The sequence below is a fragment of the Schistocerca serialis genome, chromosome 1, assembly GCF_023864345.2.
Source record: "Schistocerca serialis cubense isolate TAMUIC-IGC-003099 chromosome 1, iqSchSeri2.2, whole genome shotgun sequence".
Taxonomy (NCBI): Eukaryota; Metazoa; Arthropoda; class Insecta; order Orthoptera; family Acrididae; genus Schistocerca; species Schistocerca serialis.
The window spans coordinates 911,900,375-911,922,084 of record NC_064638.1 but is presented as its reverse complement, the minus strand read 5'-3'; the positions used below and the strand labels follow the sequence as shown (position 1 = coordinate 911,922,084).

At 44.4% G+C, this 21,710-nt stretch overlaps 1 protein-coding gene across 2 annotated transcripts in view; it reads left to right on the top strand.

Moving 5' to 3' along the window:
• The window catches only part of LOC126412102 (major facilitator superfamily domain-containing protein 6-like), a 329,018-nt gene that overhangs the window by 283,608 nt on the left and 23,700 nt on the right, over window positions 1-21,710 (top strand). For both annotated transcript variants that reach the window (XM_050081535.1, XM_050081541.1), the window contains exons 4-7: window positions 300-635; window positions 6,203-6,592; window positions 16,652-17,004; window positions 20,737-20,900. In XM_050081535.1, coding sequence (XP_049937492.1) covers window positions 300-635; window positions 6,203-6,592; window positions 16,652-17,004; window positions 20,737-20,900 — 1,243 coding nt within the window. The remainder of the gene's footprint in view (window positions 1-299; window positions 636-6,202; window positions 6,593-16,651; window positions 17,005-20,736; window positions 20,901-21,710) is intronic.

The window sequence follows — 21,710 nt, the reverse complement described above, 5'->3', positions numbered from 1 at the left end:
GCCTTCAATGACAAAGCAGAACTGCCAGGTGATCTGTGCCTGCTACTGCTGACTAGGAGTCCACATAACATTGGCTCGAATGAGCTATCAGCGCCTGGGGAAGACAATTTCTGATTAACAAGTTTCGTCGTGAAGAACATTTTCTTGATGGGAAGAGATTCTCCTCGTTGCGCTCTGCTCGGCACACTCCTGACAACCATAGGGGTCTTGGGCTGGACCCCCGTAATACCCTCTCAACCTGTGAAGCACCGGTTGCACACCTCTTGTGGGACGAATGCAGATGGTTTGACTTTTCGCAGATCCTGCTGGCGGCGTTCTCGTCGCTGGGCGGCGCGTCGGCGCTGCTGCTGCTGCTGGTGCCCGTGGGTCGCGTGACGCTGACGTACCCGGCGCTGGCGGCGGTGTCGCTGGGCTGCGGGGGCGGCGCCGGCGGCTGGGAGGCGGCGCCGGCGGACGGGCTGCCCTGCTCCCCGCTGGGGCGGCCGACGCTCGCCACGCTGCAGGCGTGCGGCTTCCTGTGCGACGACCCGCCGCCGGAGCTGCTGCAGTCCGCCGCCACGGTGCGCAACTTCACCGTCTCTCTGCCCGGCGATGCTGCCTCCTCGTACAGCTACTCCCTGCAGCAGGACGACCAGGTACGTCGCATCCTCGCAGCAGCATCCAGCCAACAGGATATGCAGTCAGGCGCTGGTTTAAAACTCGCCACACACCTTCCCTATTTGCCGGTTTTGCCAACTGTCGCATCAAGGTACACTTCGACTCCACTCGGTTTCAGTATACCGGTGTTTCTCTAAAGGTTAACACGGGAAACTTTGTGTCTTCGAGGATGATCCTTTCCAAATTTTGGAAGTCTCTACGCCGTATAGACCTTCATGGGAATCAACGCGTGTCTGCAAGCCATGACAGTTCGTCAACACGAATAAATGTAACGCACGACGCTAAAATAAATAGAAGTAAGTGTAATACACAAATTAATCTACTGACGAAACATTATTGGAAACGAAATCTCATTCTGGATTATTGGAAACGGTCATAAAATATCTGAGTACGCTTCTGCAACGGCCTTACGTGAAACGACCGCATAAATGTCGCTACAGGTACCAGCCTGAAATTCGAAGAACAAGAAATTTACTTACGAAAGAGGTAGCTTACGACAGTGTCAAACTTCCTATACTCGTCAGTTTGCAGTCTTTACCAGACATGATTGACTCGTATTCTAGTTATTAATCAGAACGTCCTGAGTCTTGCGTTTGAGCCGAGCCACTGCTTAAATCCATGAAAATTACAAAAATGGATGCACGTATATATGCATCTATGCATTGGACTCGCATTCGGGAGGACGACGGTTCAATTCCGCGTCCGACCATTCTGATTTAGGTTTTCCGTGATTTCCCTAAATCGCTCCAGGCAAATGTCGGGATGGTTCCTTTCAAAGGGCACGGCCGACTTCCTTCCCTAATCCGACGAGACCGATGACCTCACTGTCTGGTCTCCTTCCCCAAACAACCCAACCCATACATGTATATATGTTTAACATCATCTCCTAACCATTGGACCGATTTGACCAAACCTGGGACACACATCTTTTACTATCTCGAAAGAAGCATCATGCTGCTAACAAGGGAACCTCCCCATCGCACCCCCCTCAGATTTAGTTATAAGTTGGCACAGTGGATAGGCCTTGAAAAACTGAACACAGATTGATCGAGAAAACAGGAGGAAGTTGCGTGGAACTATGAAATAATAAGCAAAATATACAAACTGAAAAGTCCATGCGCAAGATATGCAACATCAAGGATGGTGTGAGCTCAAGAGCGCTGTGATCCCGTGGTTAGCGTGAGCAGCTGCGGAATGAGAAGTCATTGGTTCATGTCTTTATTCAAGCGAAAATTTTACTTTCTTTATTTTCGCAAAGTTATGATCTGTTCGTTCGTTCATTGACGTCTCTGTTCACTGTAATAAGTTTAGTGTCTGTGTTTTGCGACCGCACCGCAAAACCGTGCGATTAGTAGACGAAAGGACGTGCCTCTCCAATGGGAACCGAAAACACTTGATCGCAAGGTCATAGGTCAATCGATTCTTCCACAGGAAAACATCTGATATATTCTATACGACACTGGTGACGGCATGTGCGTCACATGACAGGAATATGTTGTCGACCCACCTAACTTGTACACTTGGCGAATGGGTAAAAAGATTCTTCTACCTTGCCCGATTTAGGGTTTCTTGCGGATGTGATAATTACTCCCAAAAAAGTGATGAAAACATAAGAGTTTGTCACATAAACTGAAAATGAAAAATTAGTTTTCACTCGAGGGAAGATTTGAACCAGGGACCTCTCGGTCTGCAGTTGCTCACGCTAACAACGTGACCACAGCGCTTCTGAGTTCACAGTGTCCTTAATGCTGCCTATCTTGCGCATGGACTACTCAGTTTGTATATTTTGCTTATTTTTTCATAGTTCCACACAACTTCTGTTTTCTCGATGGATCTGTGTTCAGTTTTTCAAGGCCTATCCACTGTGCCAACTTATAACTAAATCTGAGGGGGGTGCGATGGGGAGGTTCTCGTGTAAGAACCACCCCCTATAAAAGGGGTGTGGACTGGGGTGGAAAAAGCAGTGTAGTCCATGACACCAGAATACCCGTACTTCAGTCATCCTGTCATTGGGGATGAGAGCAGTTACACTTAACTTCAGGCCTTTACCACATTTTTCTCGCAGATGACCCCCACAAAATGATGAAAGGAAAAAAAGTTTGCCATTTACATTTTCACTGTTCATATAGTAGGGCTGAAGCATAACGTTCTAGTTGATTACTGCTTTACTGTTGTCTGTATTCGTGACACATTATGCATGCAGTATTCGCATATAGCACTGAATGAACCAGAAAAATTAAATCATTGTACAACACTTAGATCAGGAGAAACGACGTCATAAACACTGAATGAGTGAAAAACTACCGTATCGTGCAAGACGTTTTAATTTTACTTTTTTGCTCCTAACTCTATTCGCAACACATTTCGAAAACAGCATCCACACAAACCGCTGAATGTACCTACAAATTACATCATTTTTCGACACACAGAGGGGAGAAACGTCATTAACATTAAGCTGCATGAAAACGAAACTGCAGGGCGAAATTAGCTACACATACAGGTGACATATATGTACAAATACGGATGAAATAGTTAAATGCGTATGAAGTAGATTTAACATCTGCATATGCAAGCAAAGATAACGGGTAAAAAGCTCATTCCAAATCCCTGGAACGACTTCAATCAAATCTGGTATTCACATTAGTTACAATCTGGAAAGAAATACTGTGTGGGTAAGAACGACCACCCGCTTACTGGAGAGAACGAGCGAAGGAGGAAGCGATGGACAGATAGTGAGGGGAAGGAGAAGAAAAGCACTAATTGGAGGTGGTAGAGGAGGAGGTGGATAGAGACTGAGGAGGGGAAACGGACAGAAAGAGGGGAGAGGAGATGGCTGGAGACAGGGGAGGAAGAGACATGCACAGAGATGGGAGGAGGATGTGAATAAAGACGGGAGGATGAGATTGACTGAGAGAGGGGGCAGGTGGGGGGGGAGAGAGAGAGAGAGAGAGAGAGAGAGAGAGAGAGAGAGAGAGAGAGAGAGAGAGAGAGAGAGAGAGAGAGAGAGAATGAATCTAAGTGCCCGGTTAACAACCATCGGTGTGGTACACCTGCTGATCAGAGTATGGGTGCAGTCGTTTTTCCGAATCCGACAAGATAAATGTCGGGTTGCGCCTCGGAAAATATAAAATACCATAACACACTTAACAATATCCACAGGCAAATACAGGTACATCACGCGGCTGTTGTTCGTTAGATTAATCGAGAAATGTGGTGGCAGGAAGGGCAACTGTGCACGAAATGAAGATAGTAAATAGGCAAAGCACGAAATAAAGCGAACACCGTGATCACTTGACAGTGCTAGGGAGAAGACTGCTGGATTCTGGAAATAGGAAGCAAGATTACAGATAGTCATTGAAGCCAAAGAAATCTGCATACGAGTTACTGTTCCACTCATGCATTCAAATCACTGACCACTTACTAAAGGAAGGAGCATTCAGATATTTACAGATACTTACTAATACGGGTTCCCCAGACAAATCACTGCGGTGTTCAGTCTTGCCCCCCTTCTCTCGCGGTCCTCTAGAGAGTAATGTAATCATTAACTAGAATACTGCTTTATTAAACTTTGGATTTCTTACAAAGGGAAGGCCTCTGACATAGCCAACCGATTCGGCTCTTATTTGGCAGGTCGCTTGTGTACAGCCTAAAATGAAAGACTAAGATTAAAATTTTTGATTCAGAATCACTCCATTCCCCCATTTCCGTTTTTGAGAAAACCATCCCTAAAGTTCATGACGCCGCCTCGACTCAAAATGGATGGGATCAGTAGATAATTTACAGTTGAGCATTTTCATCATATGTGAGGCCCGAAAGTAAGTATTTTCCTAGAAATCTTAACGAAAACGCCGCTGGCGTAGCGACGAGAGCATCTGGCTTCGGAGCAGAGAACCTTAGTTTGATTCCCAAATGCATATGCAGTTTTTTCGTTTTCTTCCGCTTCGAATTGACAGGAGTAAGAGGGCTAATAAGGCAAGTAAATCAATAAGGAATAATAACAAAGTAGTCAAACTTCTCAAACGACTTCAATAGTATTAAATTAAAAATTTAATCCGGGTAACTCTTTCTCTCTGTTGAAGTACCAAAAGACTTGATTTACATTTCAAAATAGTTATTTTTCGGGAATTAATTTTGATGCATACCACGAATACGATAACTTTATGCAAAAAATCTGTGCTGAAAATAAGTTATGAATCGTGCTGTTAATCGTTATTGCGTCAGCACGTTTGTGCAATTCGCGCTGGATTGCAGTTTTGTAGCCTGTAAATGGTTTTTTTTTTTCTTGGCGATAAAAATAAACATAACCGGCACACAAGTTTATAGTTCGCCGTTGAAGTCGGTTGAACCTCATCTGTAAATATGCCCTCATAAATGACTTTACGAGTTCATATACTCCAGGAATCCAACATCACACAAAAGTTATTATAAACAAAGTATAATTTCCAAACATTCTCAAGTTTTGTTTTGTAAATTGCAGTCGTCAGTTTCCAGGGTTTAGAACATATAACGAAAATATTCTTTAAATTGTTCCTCCTCTATACCACTAAGACCAAATTAATAATTAGTTACTTATAAGCACAGAAAAACTTTAGACGTTAGCTTTCCAGACAGTATCGTGGAATATTGCATAGTGAACGAATGCGTCATTTTATGTATACTACCAATTGCGACAGGGTTAGTTTATTTTCCCTTATGTGGTTGCGTGCATTCAATGTTCGTCTTCACAGCTGTGTTTCTCAGAAATATTCTCATAGAAGGCGGCTTAAAATTTTAATTCTTCACCAATCCAAGTAGTTTCAGAAATTTATTGGCCTTTATTCTTTATTGATTTGCTTACCTTTTTAACCCTCTATGGCTATCAATTTCGATGACGAAAAAATGAAAATGAGAAAAAAACCTACAGAATAACATGGTCTCTGCTTCCCGTCCAGATGCCTTGGTCGCTACGGCAGAGTTCGGGTATACAATGGTAGTCGAATGTGTCTTTCCTTGTGGTTTTCTCAAAAATGGAAGCTGGGTTAATTCAAATGGCTCTGAGCACTATGGGACTTAACTTCTGTGGTCATCAGTCCCCTAGAACGCAGAACTACTAAAACCTAACTAACCTAAGAACATCACGTACATCCATGCCCGAGGCAGATTCGAACCTGCGACCGTAGCGGTAACGCGGTTCCAGACTGAAGTGTCTAGAACCACTCGGCCACCCCGGCCGGCAGGATTAGTTATCTGTCTCTGAGGCCTCCCTCTTGTTATACCTATGAATTGGGCCACCAGGCCAGTTATGAGAAGTTACGGAGTTAACAAAAACTGAGTAGCAGCCTATCGGGTTTGACATACAGAAAAAGTTTCAGGGGGCTGGAAGTTCGATAGTGAACGAGAATATCAAATGGAGGTCCAATTACGAACCTTTTGTCTTTGAAATCGCTTCTAAAAGCATTTTTGTTTCTTCCGTTGCCGTTTCCAGCCGAGACTACATTTCTCGTGATATTGTTACGTATCATTTAAGTGAAGCGTAGCCCAGTGACCGTTGTATCGTGTGTCGCAGGCGTGGCACGAGTCTGAAGACCCGGACATCCGCGCGCACCTGTCGCAGCACCTGAACGAGCGCTTCCGGACGTCGGTGAGAGTGCTGCCGGGCACAGCCAGTTCCAACGCCGTCTTCTTCCCCACGTCGGGGTTGGTGCGCATGCGCTGCAGCCCCGGGCGGGCGCCTGCATCCAGCGCCAACGGCACGGAGGCGACCACGGCTGCACCCCCTGCCGCGGAGGAGGGGTCTCGCTGCGAGCTGTACGCGCCTGCAGGCGGCGTCAACGCCACGGACGACCGCCGGCGCCTCTGGCTGTCCGTCACGGGCGCAGGCAGCCCGCAACACGCCGCCGTCACCCTGCCACTCAACTCCAGCCGCAACGCCACGTGCGAGGACCGCTTCGAAGAGGTCAGTGTCCGAGAACGCTTACCTGTACTCGTCTAAAGGTCTTCTGTTATCTATGTCTTTAAGCCAAACTACCTGTGTGAGATGTTTCGTACGGTGCTGCTGAAACAACGTACCCGATCATGTGTCATTTGATTGCATTAGTACGAGGGAACTTCGAATACGAAGTTACACGTTTATTACGTCCGCCCCCGGTAGCTGAGTGGTGTGCGCGACAGACTGTCAAACCTGGGTCGGAGATTTTCTCCTCTCAGGGACTGGGTGTTGTCCTAATCATCATCATTTCATCCCCATCGACGCGCAAGTCGCCGAAGTGGCGTCAAATCGAAAGACTTGCACCAAGCGAGCGGTCTACCCGACGGGAGGTCCTCGTCACACGCCATCATCATCATCATCATCATCATCATCATCACTACCATCACACAAATTACGTCAGCCCGAACTGCTGAGGTCATCGGTCCCTAGACTTACGCACTACTTAAATTAACTTATGCTAAGAACAAAAACAAACACACACACACACACACACACACACACACACACACACAGTAGGGAAGGACTGGAGTTCGCGCCCAGCATCATTCTGGGCGATGAAGCCGCCCTTTTCCCCCCTTTACCCGATAAGAGTAAAAAAAAAAGGGGAGTGAAGAAATATCAAGGAGGCGCGATGTAGCGAAGACGCTCATTCTACAGGCATTACCTGAACATCTTGGCAAAGTACATTGTTGAAATTTCGTGTTACGTAAACGACTGTTTTCTCAGGTGCCTTAGCCGGGTTCTATCGTATTGCTTACGTGGACTCTAGTAAATCTTTAGATTCAGTCCTGCCAATTCCTATAGCTATACCTAATCTTCCTCTATTGCATTTAACTGAAGAGTTGGTCCCCTGAATTATCTATAGTGAGCTTGGAGAAACCTGTTAATGGACAGTTGTCACCAATGGATGAAGTAATCGGCCAGTAAGAATTTTCTTTCGTTCGCAGATTTGCCATGACAACGCCTCGACCCACCACCACGACGATAATTTAGCCCGTGTAGCTCTTAACACCTACAAGAAGAGATGCTTGTCATTGTGTACCGTTTTTAAGGTTGCTACTCACTCTAGAATTGCAGATTAGTCAAGTATCCCTTAATTTGTTTTATTTGCTGCAATAATGTGACACTTGCTTATTTTGGGTTTTAGTCCAACTAGAATGAAGGATTGCTCCTCTTACTGGAGGAGTGCCACGGATCTGACAGCCACACTGAGTTATTTCCTCAGAACATAAGTCACGTAGTAGCCCTCATCAATACCCTATCCAGGAATCTCAATGCACACGACTCAGGTACTCTAGCTTATTAAAAATGGGATGTCTTATACATTGGATTAACGCCATTCCGGCCAAGAGCCACACTCTTAAGTGGCTGGAAAATTAACTGTACTAAGAACTCTGTAAGCTCTAATTTTGATAAAATAGCGCTAACAAAAGTAGTACACGTCCTAACTATGCCTTACACAGACTAATCTATGGAGGTATCAGCTTGCGTGAGTGTTCCTGTGTGGAACAATGAAATGGCAGCCTTCAACGGTCGCTGCAGGCGTATTTCACGTGTAGGCAAACAGATGATACGATATAGAAAATGATTAGAGATAAAAAAGTGTTCTTCAATTTCAGAATCAAAGCTTACTAATTGTATAGTTAATAATAAAAATCAGAAAATTCTTCTTACATGCAATAAGGAGAGGTAATGGAGACTACAGTTCAGCAGTTTGGTTAACTGCGTGTTCCAAGATAGTAACTGCGAATTATAGTCAGCAGCTCCTACAATTTGGAAGGGCGTCTTGTCTATTAAAATTACAACGTACAGCAAATGAAGTAGTTCTCTCCTCTCCCTTTTAGTTCTTTCATACAACGTTCTCCAAGAATTCTGAATGCATTTCTCTCCTCATCCAAGACAATCAGGGTTCTTGTATCTCAATAAATATTCTTTATTTAATCATCAGATTGTGGCAAAGGCATGGAAATCAATAGGTTGTGATTATCGCTGGCTTCATTCCAGACCAGAGAATAATTGTACATTAGCGATGCTAGTAGTAACTCAAGGCGCGCTACCCACTTTCTTATTCATAACGGTGTGAACACCTGATACACAATACACCGATTTTGTTGCACACGACAGTTGTCTGACAAGCTTTTGCCCTATTTCCATTTTACATCATTAACCCCTGATAAATATGTCGTCAGCTTGCCCATCACCCTCATCGTATTTTCCAGTTCGTACACAGCAAACGATTAACAACATTCCAACCATGCTCCTTAGGACGTTAGCATGCTCTTTATATGATTTCCTACAGATATTCGCTGACAAAATATTCAACATACCCCGAAATATTTATGCGTAAAGTAGATATGTATAGAGTTTCAGGAAGACGGGATAAGTTATGTACTGTTCGGGTTGTTGTCCTCCTCCTCTCCTCGCTGTTGTCACTGGTGATCCGTCATTAGGAGCTGTTCAAGCAGGCTCGGGGTAAGAGAGTGATGTTAAGCCGTAGCTGAATCTCCGCCCTGTTTCTGAAAACAACAATTGGAGAAAGATTGACCTCTCGTATATGAAGTTTTCAGTCATGCTTTGAATTCAAATAATAATGAGTAGGTAGATAGATAGAACGTTGATAGACTACGCAGTGAGGGGAATAACAGCTCACACGGATTCGAGTGCCGGCCTAATTGGACATGGCTGCACTAGCCGGTGAATGGAAGCTCGTGTTTCGGGCGGAATGATATGGCGTGTCTATTCTTGCAAGCCGAATGTCGGTAAATGTTCTCGGAACGTACAAATAAAGGGATTATGGGTATATGCACTGTACAGATCATTTGAATTAGAGTTCTGTTCTTCCCAACTGCTCCCGCACCATCCTGTGCGTTATCTTACTAATAGATGTGAAACAAAAGACCCCAGTTTGCACATCGTGATTCATGCAGTTAGGCAGCTGAAAGAAACCGAGTAAGTCAATGAGAAAACTATTCATACTTCTGTGTTGCCAAAGCACGGCATTTATTAAGATACTAAAGTCGTCACTAGTGATTTAAAGTATGTGTACGCTTTACTGCTGCATTTCCTCCGGTGAAATTCCTAACAAACATAAAGTGTTGATTCTGCATATTGGTCGATGAATCTTTTCCCAAGATCGGTTCAGTGATACCATGAAAAAAATTAATCAGCTGATGTTTTCAGTATTGTAGACCGCAACACCAGGTGTAACAAATGCACCTCGTGAAATGTAAAGGACCGTATTCTATGGTGATTATATAATGAGAGATTAAATGTGGACTAGATGAATGTTTCCCAGTTGCGAATATGGACACCCCTAAGCTGTGTAATGGAATGAAGGAAATGAAATTTATGATTGACCGGGACTCGAACCCGGATTACCCGCTTATCACAAGCGGTCGACTTACCCAACCATGGGTTTACAACCTGTGCTCGTACTAATATATTAGTACTTATATATTAGTGAAGTGATACGCAGAGCGAATGAATACCGACTGCCTCTCTACATTGCTTTTGTTGACATTGAAAAGGCATTTGACTCCGTTAGCCATGTAGCTCCATGTAGCTATCCTCCAAGCTTTGAGTGATCAAGGAATGGGAGCAGCATACATTGAAGTGCTTAGGAAAATCTACGAGAATTCTTCAGCTTAAATTAACATCGGCGAATCAACTCAAGAATTCCGCATCATGAGGGGTGTCAAGCAAGGCGATCCCATCTCCCCAAAACTGTTCTCTGCTGTATTGGAAATGGCTACGTCAAAGCTGAGCTGGGAAGGTAAGGGTATTAGAATTAATGGAAGAAGGCTTACCAACTTGAGATTTGCTGATGATATTGCCTTACTGGCCAAAGACTTCACAGAGCTCCAAAACTTAGTTACAGTTCTTGCATCGTAATGTCAGCTGGTTGGCTTGAACATGAACCTTTCCAAAACAAAAGTAATGTCCAACAAATGGGTCCCAGCTGGAGATGTGAAAGTCAAGGACAGTCTACTAGAAGAGGTCAGTGAATATGTCTACCTTGGCCATATTGTAAATATGAAGGGGGACATAAGGCCAGAAATCTATCGACGCATCAAGCTTGACTGGCAAGCATTTGGGAAGAATTCCACAGTATTCAGATCAAAAATGCCAGTAAATCTGAAGAAAGCAGTATTTGACCAATGAATTCTTCCTATGATGTATGGCTGCGAGACATGGACACTGAACTCATTTACAAAAGGGAAACTTAGGACAGCACAGAGAGCCATGGAGAGATCAATGCTGGGCTATACAAGAAAGGATAGGAAAAGGGCGGATGACATCCGGTCTGTGACGAAGGTTAATGCAATCTTAGGTTCCTTGAAATGGCAGTGGGGTATCCACGTCGCAAGAAGAAAAGACATCAGATGGATGAAGTTAGTACTGGAGTGGAGTCAGAAAGAGCACCGGAGGCCTAGAGGCAGACCACCAGACAGATGGGACAAAGACATCAAGAAGGTCGCTGGTAACACCTAGCAGAGAACTTCCCAAGACCGTCCCACTTGGAGAAGACTGCTGAAAGCCTACCTGAATCCACGACTCGAAGAGGCCACATCATTTAATGATTGAATTGGCTGATGATATAAAGGTACAGCCAAACTTTCAGGAAACATTCCTCACACACAAAGAAAGAAAATATGTTATGTGGACATGTGTCCGGAAACGCTTACTTTCCATGTTAGAGGTCATTTTATTACTTCTCTTCAAATCACATTAATCATGGAATGGAAACACAGAGCAACAGAACATTTGCGCTGAAATGAGGATTGACACATTGTTGGCTGAACCATTCGCAGAAGTGTACCCGTGGAGGCCAATCAGCTGCTGATAGTGCCTGCACACGCTGTACATGGTACGGAAACAACTGGTTCTCCCGTAGCACTCTCCATACAGTGGCGTGATCAACGTTACCTTGTACAGCAGCAACTTCTCTGACGTTGACATTAGGGTTATCGTCAACTGCACGAAGAATTGCCTCGTCCATTGCAGGTGTCCTCGTCGTTCTAGGTCTTCCCCAGTCGCGAGTCATAGGCTGGAATGTTCCGTGCTCCCTAAGACGCCGATCAATTGCTTCGAATGTCTTCCTGTCGGGACACCTTCGTTCTGGAAATGTCTCGATACAAAGGTACCGCGCCACGGCTATTGCCCCGTGCTAATCCATACATCAAATGAGCATCTGCCAACTCCGCATTTGTAAACATTGCACTGACTGCAAAACCACGTTCGTGTTGAACACTAACCTGTTGATGCTACGTACTGATGTGCTTGATGTTAGTACTATAGAGCAATGAGTCTCATGTCAACACAAGCACCGAAGTGAACATTACCTTCCTTCAATTGAGCCAACTGGCGGTGAATCGAGGAAGTACAGAACATACTGACGAAACTAAAATGAGCTTAACATGGAAATTAGGCTTTTCCGGACACATGTCCACATAACATCTTTTCTTTCTTTGTGTGTGAGGAATGTTTCCTGAAAGTTTGGCCGTACCTTTTTGTAACACCCTGTATATATCACAAGGGACACATTCTAACTTAAATTCGCTTTCCCTGTGTTGGCGGATAAATGAGATATTGCAGTGCTTGGGTTGCTCGGAAGTAAGATGCAATGAGCAAACGACAACAGAAAAACAAAGTTTCATTCAGTATGTGACTGGATCCCGTCAGTCATAGTGCAATTATTGTTCTGTTATTTTATTCAGGATAATATCTGAAAGTGTTTCCTTCCGGCTTGGTTCACAGACGCATGTCCCAAAATAAATGGTTGGGGATACTAAATTTATTTTCACATTTAAAAAATACGGAAATAGTCGTAAAGTAGAATTTCAACAGATAACTCCAAGTTGGGGAAATGGCGATATAGTTATCAGTTCATTTGCAACAGTCTTGCTACAAATTGCACAGTCGGCATTCAGGTTTTGAACTTGACTTTTTCGGTGTCGCAAGGTTTCACGTTAGCTTAATTTTGCGATTTCTGCTTTCTCTCTTGATGCTGTCTGTAAGTCTGGGCTACGCATGAATGAATTTTCAGTGGGAAAAATGTCGAGTACCAAAAATTGTGAAATGAGTTACTAGGCTCTCTGCACTTTGCAAGTCGTTGGTTCACTTGAAAAATGCTACCAAAGCAACAAGAAGCTCAAGGTTGGCGTGAGAGCCGGTAGAGCGGTGGGCGTGTCCCGACCAGCTCGCACAGGATCTGCCGAGGCCGGTCGGTATGCCGGCTCCGTATTATGCGCTCCAAAAAGAAATATCTCCCCCCTGTGCTTATTTTTCCTGCTGTAATGAACTTAACCTAGAGGGAGGAGCAACTACAATAAAAACGGGACACCTTGAAACCCTTACATAATTTGTGGTAGTCTTGAACCTGGTTCTCCTTGTTACGATATTATCATCAATACGTTTAGCGTACGCCCAGGCAAAATGTTGCTGTAACTCCGGATGAAAGAAATGGCAGCTTGTCAGAACAGTTACTAAACCTGGAAGTATTAGTAACATAAATGTTGAGAATAGTACGCGTTATTAGGACAAGCATTGCCCACAGCTCGGCAATGTGTTAATGTACCTATTAAAATACTGTGCACGAGGTAATAATCCAGCGTAAACACAATGAAATTAGGAACTACACTAGATGTTTGGGATAATAGAATCATTGCGGAGACTTGCGGGACGATATGGTAAAAGCAACAGTGGTGTAATAGATATTGAGTATGATGTCATATGTACAAGAGAGAAGTGTATAGTAGTGAACAGAGCTATTGTTCTCAGAATGACACGAAACTTACGCCAAACTCCATCCATGCTGCGTAACATATTACAGCTGTATGTCTGACAGGGATTCGAAGCCGAAGCGTTGCCATTAAAGGCAATACTAATACACACTCAGGAATCCAGGCATGACGAACAAACAACTCCAAAAGGAATATTTCATGATTTAACTTAACATTCAGAGCCCATGTTTCCTGAAAGATTTTGGGGAAATTAATGTATTTCATTTCCGTACTTCATATACTGTACGTGGAAGTCTTATGTCGCAGAGCTACTTTCAAACCGTACTCCAGAGATTATACAGACTAGTTAACTGTCCAAATGGAGCAAGTGTGTAAAACTAGCAGCAGATCATGAACAATAAAATACCGTTGCACTGATCCGCTAACACCTTTAGTTAGCGTTATACTAACTTGTGCACAGCGTCTATTTTACTTGGCATTGTTTCGGGTTTGCTACACCAAACCTCTTTCAGGCTTTGTAAGGTACTGCATCTGTTTACCCAACAGAGACTCGAAACAGTCCAGCGGCAATACTTTAACACATGTAATCTCCCATCGACTGTACTTGATCGGAAAGAGGGGGTAAGATGAGGTAAAGTTAGTAATCTTCAGACTGCAGTCCATTATCCTAGTACCAACGCCAAACTGCGGAATGCTAAAGTGAGAGAATATGAGCTCTTGGTTACCCACCCATCGGTTGGGGATGGAAAGCTCCAGGATTCCACGTTGCTCCTGTAGAGTAGAGTTGGACATGTGCCGGTGCCTGGATTCCTCCTCTTTTGACCTTCACCGTTATTAATTACACTAGACCTGCAGTCGTCAGTCATGCACCTACCTTTGAGAAGCAACACCCATATTTTGTGAAAGAAAGGTGCAATAAATGTGCAACGAAAGGATTTCAGATTAAGTATTCCAGCATGCGCCTTGTCCTCTCTTAGCAGGTAATGCCATTAGACTTCAATTTTCCACAGAAAATTCTGGTGTCTCCTGTAATGTAGGCAAATGATACAGTTCTTCAAACAGCTGCATTGTATCTGTGCAGGCTTCATGGTATCCAAATGTATGTATACGACCACAAGCCACTGTACTTTCCTGGACGATTTTATTGTTTTTCTTTCCTATTCCACTTCCCGAAAGGAAAAATGAATTTATATATGCCTATGATCGTAACCTAATCTGTCTCATCCCCTTCTGATCATTTATGTGAATTATGCGTTGGTGGCGGCATAATGGTCTTCGTCGAATACAAGAGCTCTAAATAATCGCAACAGGGTTTCCCAAAAACTGTATAGTCTTCCTTCTAGCGACTACAGCTTAAGTTTCCCTACCATTTTTCCTGCAGTTTTGTATTGCCTATACTGATATATTAAAATCTTAAAAGCGTCTATCTGAATTATATGGATCTCTGTTCCCATGCTAATTTGATATACTATAGACGCCAAACGCTGGAACAATACTCTTACAGCCGGACGCTGTGGTCGAGCGGTTCTAGGCACTTCAGTCTGGAACCGCACGACCACTACGGTCGCAGGTTCGAATCCTGCTTCGGGCATGGATGTGTGTGATGTCCTTAGGTTAGTTAGTTTCAAGTAGTTCCAAGTTCTAGGGTACTGATGACCTCAGATGTTAAGTCCCATAGTGCTCAGAGCCATTTGAATTTGAATAATCTTACATTCATGGGATTCGCGTCTAGTAACTTTCCGCCAAATTTGTCTTCGATATGTCTTGCTTGATAATGCCTTCACGTGATAGCCTCAGTTCGTACCGCTGTTTTAGCGTTATTCTAATTACACGATGACGAGCTCAATTTGTTCACTAGTAATCTTGAAATAAGAAAATGTAGGTTTCTTCGTGCTTGTTATATGAACTGGCGTGTCAAACTTAAGAACCAAACTAACTTCAGCATGCTGTTTCTTCCAAGTAGTATAACTCAAACTTGGCGCATACATACAAAGGACTGTTGCTGTATAGCACAGAATGTGACTGATAGCGACATTCACTACACAGAAGTGACTCCGAAAGATAAGTTTTAATAACTCAGCATTGAAGAGAAAATGTAAGGGAAAAGGTCTATTGGAAGATGAAGGAACTCGTGACTGAACAACATTCGGAGATGCTACAACTGCACATCAGAAGATGCCTTCCCATGCTGCAACGTCACGTCCAGAACTGGTTCATGGACCGCCAATCTCTATCGGTAGGAGGAGCCTTAAGAACAACACGGCGAATTATTATGGTCCCCTGGACATTACAAAAGACAGTATATGGTTCATAACAGACTTCATAATCATCAGCGGCGGCAGTGCTTGTTCTGCAGGGTTCTTCCGTACTGCCCGTAAGGTTGGTAGGGAGTTCTGGTAGGGCGTCCCATTCCTCCACCAGCGCGGCTGACTACTCCTGGATGGTCGTTTGCTCATGTAGACTTGCAACAATGTCTCCCCAGCGCTTCCCTCACTTGCTCCTTGGGTGCTATCGAGAATGTCTGTATTTGAGTGGTGTCCGTACAATTAAACATCTCCGACAGAAGAGACAACACTCGTGATGATGCAGCTGATGCATACATTTTTATGAAACATTGCACAGACAAACAGCGGAAAGGGATGCGTGGGAAAGTGCGATTTTCAGCCGCACAGGGCGTTGTTAATGCAGTGGTGACAGTTCAAAATCTGTGGCGGACCGGGACTCGAACCCAGATTACCGCTTTTCAAGAGCGGTTGTCTCTGACCCACTAACTTCCAACTTATCTCAAGCTGCAATGCAGCGTTGCTCGTCCATTAACCCCCTACTTGCGAATTATTGATTCCCGTAGGAGTTCGGACGATATAACGCGTCCACACTGAAACGAACGTCGAGGAGTTGTCGCGCTCTTACAGAAATGAAATATTTGAGCTGTGTTTCAGTGCGGATCCACTAATATCGTCCGAAATCCTACGGTGATCAATAATTTGCGAGTGGTTGGTTAACGGACGAGGGACGCTGCATTCCAGCGTGAGATAAGTTGGAAGTTAGTCGGTCAGGGACCCTGCCCGTAAGGCCGAAGCGGTTAAGGCAACCGCTGATGAGAAGCGGTAAATCTGAGTTACTATTACCACAATGCCCTGTGCGGCTGTACATCACGATTCCACTCACCTCACCTCACCTCACCTCACCCCATCTCATCCCATCCCTTTTTCATTGTCCATTTCATAAAATTGTTGGGAATATGCTTGTCTTACTGACACGGATCGTGTTGCGTGACCGGCAGCTGGAGGGCGGCGTGTCGGTGACGTTGCCGTGGGGTGCGCGGCTGGCCAACTGCTCCGCGCGCTGTCTGGCCACTGTGAACCGCACTCTGGCTTGCCGCGAGCGCCTGGAGAAGCGCGAGCTGGACGTCAGGCTCACCTTCTGGCTGTACCTCAGCATCCGCGTTTTCATCGGCATCATCGGCGGCACCGCCTTCGCCATGTTCGAGGGCGCCGTCATAGCCATCCTGCGCGAGCAGAAGGCGGACTACGGCCTGCAGCGCATCTACGCCACCATCGGCGGCATGATCAGCTCGCCGCTCTCTGGGGCGCTCATTGACTACTTCAGCAAAGGCAAGCCCTACACAGACTTCAGGTGAGTCTCTCTCTCTCTCGTGTGTGTGTGTGTGTGTGTGTGTGTGTGTGTGTGTGTGTGTGTGTGTGTGTGTGTGTGTGTGTGTGTGTAGCTTTTAAGCGTGTAGCGGTGTGAGTTGTAGAAATAACTGTTAAGTAAAAATTGGGTGTGTTGCGCATTCTCCACCTTATTGGGATTGAGATTGAGATTAGTCGATCAGGCCGCTGCGTGCGCAAATTCAAGCGTCCATTCAGAGACGTTGTCGCCAAACGTCGTCTTCGTTGGTTTCCTAAAACTGACCAAGAAATGGATACAAAAAATAGACGTGGGGCAATAGTAAGGATCGAATCCGCTTGAATTTGCACGCTCAACGGCCTGATTGGCTAACTTCAGGTTCATGTCCCACTGCTGTCCGGGACGTTCCAGACACGTCTTAGATGGTCATCGAGCCTGAATTCGAAGCGTGATTCACCATCGAAGACAATTCTACTCCATTCAATGGGAGTCCTGGCTGAAGACGTGTCTGAAGACGCCGCGGACAGCGGTGGGACACCATCCTGACTTTTGTCTGCCATGTGGCCCAACAACCAGGCGTGGTGGTCTGGGGTCCCGTTTCTTGTCATACCACGGCCCCTTTGGTTGTCATCCGCAGCGCGCTTCATGGCAAGCCATCCTGAACTTACATTTCAGCAAAATAATGCCCGTCCGCAACACGGCGAGAATTTCTACTTTCATATTCGTGCTTGCCAAACCCTACTTTAGCCAACAAGGTGGTCGTATCTCTCCTCAATTGAGAACGTCTGGACCATTGAGCCCTCCATCCAACTCGAGATTTCGACGATCTCCATCATCAGTGGCAAGGCGAATAACTGCCAAAGCTGGACCAACTCGTTACTGACTTGCTGCATTTGTGAAGCTCTTCCTCTTGAAGAAAAGAAAAAAAAAAAATAATCCTCCAATTTTTCTAAAACTGTACAGTCTGTCTGCACATGTAATGATATTTACAAATTTCCGTCCCCATCGGATAATTGTTTCGTGGTGCGTCGCTTTCTTTTTCCTTCGAGTGTATTTGTATTTGTCATGTTCCATTAAACATTCATGCCCTTCTTCAAACGCCCTTGAAAGACGCGTTAAAAAATTTACAGGTAAGGATCAAGCGTCCTGATACATTATAGACTAAAACCTAACAACCTGATCACGTCTAGTATCGAAATACAGCTGGATGCAAAACAGCAGGTAGGATTTCCTTTCCACGAATATGGGACGGAGCAGCTTTTGACCGATGCACGAAAAGTGATACAAATATTATAAGCAGTGCTACTCGAAGTAGATGTAGTCTGGTGTAGCTTTACTGCAGTACGTGAATGAATGTAGTATATTGATAAAGTTTCATCGCGATTCCTGTTATACAGCTATTGTTCCTCACTCCTAATTTACTACTATGTTTGTTGTTATTATTACTTTGAAAGAAACGTGATTAGGTGTAGCCATAGAAATGTTTCGTGGTAAATAAGAACAAAAGAGAAGAAAAAGCGACTTGAATCCACTAGGGGCGGTCTTGTAGTCTGTCGCCTTAGCTACTTGTGCTGCTGGACGCCTGGTGTTCTCGTATAGCATTCAACTGGCTCGCACTTAAACCGCTTAAAAAGCACCTCGACTCAGAGCAGCATTTGTTACATCTAAGTATGTACTGCTATCGTGTGAATATGGTAGAAGTTGCTGATCTGTGGTGTTCATGCACAAACTAAAAGAAAATAATAGTGTAATTACTGTTCCGTAAATTTGTATAACATCCTACTCTTCACGCCGTAAACGAAAAATAAAAATTTGTTGAGTTTTTGCTGTTAGAAAGAAATATAGCGAATTGATTTTTGTAAAGCACGGATATTTTGCAGTTGCAATTCCAGTTTTACACACGGCAGTACCCTAGCTTTGGTGTAAACACAGATGCGAGTGCAGGGCGTGTAATAGAGCTGCGCTTTACGAAAACTACGTTTGGTAGCTTTGGTATAATACATAAATCCCGCAGTAAATAAGATTACCGGTAGTATTTGTAGCATTGGAAGGGAAAGAAACATAAATGAATGTGTAAGAGAGGAACTTCCAGCCAACAACCTCTATTTCTTCTTTGTTTGTTTTGGTTGCTGATTTTGCACGTGATTTGAACAGCCATCATTCAGTGTTAGACCGTTGCGTGTTTTAAATCTTTACAGAATTATATCCTTATTGCGTTTTGTAAGTAATAAAAATTTGTTGTGTAACTTCTGCACTTTTTGGACAACGTGGTTGTGGAGAGAAGCAGCGATTAGTATGATTAATCAATAATTCAAAAAGAGTCTTAATCGCATTTATTATTGTTATAATACCGCCAACCGCTTTCAGCCTGAAACGTCCCCTTTCGAAAAATTATACAAGACTGTGCTTTAACTGACACACAATATTTGCAGCGCAACGCAATCTGACTTTCAATAATCCCTACAAAAGAATGGCCCTGACTAGCATTAACCTATACATTTCACAAATCACTTACCTCACAAAAATCTTCGTTACTCGAACTACTGCAATACAGCGAGCGCCACTACTGCCAGCTAAATAAAAGATTCAAACTACGGAAGGCACTAACTACTGATAGGCATAGTTAGCAAATGAAAGATTTTAATAGAGAACAAACAATGTATTTACCTTAATATTCATAATATATATAGCAGTTCATGACATCCAGTCTTAAAAATTTCAAAACTCCGCCATCTCTCTCCCCACATCCACCACTGCTGGCGGCTCACCTCCAACTGCGCAACGCTACGCGCTGTTCACATCCAGCTGCCCAACCCTACAATGGCAGACAACAATGCAAACTAGCCATAGACTGCACACAGCACAGCCAGTGATTTTCATACAGAGCGCTACGTAACGTTGCCAATAAGAAAACACAAACAGCCTACTTACAAACCCGACGACAGGAGTGACACCACCAACAGTCTACCAATGGTGTAAACGCCCAGAAGATGACTCCTACGTCGGGTTCAAACCGGTTGACGGTATTATAGCAATAATAAATGCGATTAAGACTGTTCTTAAATTATTGATATTCTGCACTTCTGTCTAACAAAGGCGTTACTACTGGCGCAAGTAGAGTTTACATGCACAAATATAAAAAAAACTGTAACTATTGTTACTTTTTACTCAATAGAACGTTCATCATGATTAGAGGAAACCGCTTCCAGTTATTACCGATAAACGCGAAAAATTAAAAACAGAAGCATGCTTTACACAAGCTCGACGAGATCTTGAAGCGATATTGGACTTTTTTTATCCGAGAAAATAGCGTTTTCTAGCGCTATATGATAAATCTGTATTCTTTATATTTTTACTACATCATCCTCTGTTTCACGTTACAAATCAACAATTTTCGAATAAACGATTTATAATTTTTCTATAAATACTGTTTATTTTTAAATAACAAAGGAGGATAACTGCGCAGAACGGAAATGTTCCGTAACACGGCCCATTCATATATCGTCACTGTTTCTAGACGGTTCACCGCGTCTGGTTTCTAGGGGAGTCTAGTTAGACACAGTTCACGTACGTGAACAAAGCGATCGGTACGTGGTAAAGCCCGATATGTGTGTAATGTGCCTAATGTTCAGGTAACACGTGTACGATCTTAAACTGACCAAGGCTTCTAGGAATACTGCTGCAGTCTACGTTCACCAGACAGCGGTAGCCCCCAGTGACGGTGTTTGTGATCGGCAGGCCCGCCTTCTACCTGTACGCGGCGCTGAAGATCGCCAGCGGGCTGCTCATCCTCACCATCAGCCTGGAGTTCAAGACGCCCGCCAAGAACGTCGTCACCGACGTGCTCACCGTGCTCAAGAACGTCGAGCTGCTGGCGCTGCTCTGCGTCATCTTCGTGCTCGGTGAGTCTCTGCACTCCCAGCGTCACACGCTTCCGTTTCTCGTACGCGAGAACTGGCAGGAGGCACACTCTTGCCACTCTTGTCTCTCGATAAGCCTATGGACTTTCTGTTGTACGGTATTCTCTCTTTAATTTACCGTAGGAGAGTTCATAATGACTTCTGCATCTACATTTACACTCCGCAAGCAACTCAACGGTGTGTGGCGGAGGGCACTTTACGTGCTACTGTCATTACCTCCCTTTCCTGTTCCAGTCGCGTATGGTTCGCGGGAAGAAACGACTGCCGGAAAGCCTCCGTGCGCGCTCGAATCTCTCTAATTTTACATTCGTCATCTCCTCTGGAGGTATAAGTAGGGGGAAGCAATATATTCGATACCTCATCCAGAAACGCACCATCTCGAAACCTGGACAGCAAGCTACACCGCGATGCAGAGCGCCTCTCTTGCAGAGTCTGCCACTTGAGTTTGCTAAACATCTCCGTAACGCTGTCACGCTTACCAAATAACCCTGTGACGAAACGCGCCGCCCCTCTTTGGATCTTCTCTATCTCCTCCGTCAAACCGACCTGGTACGGATCCCTCACTGATGAGCAATACTCAAGTATAGGTCGAACGAGTGTTTTGTAAGCCACCTCCTTTGTTGAAGCACTACATTTTCTAAGGACTCTCCCAATGAATCTCAACTTGGCACTCGCCTTACCAACAATTTTATATGACCATTCCACTTCAAATCGTTCCGCACGGATACTCCCAGATATTTTACAGAAGTAACTGCTACCAGTGTTTATTCCGCTATCATATAATCGTACAAT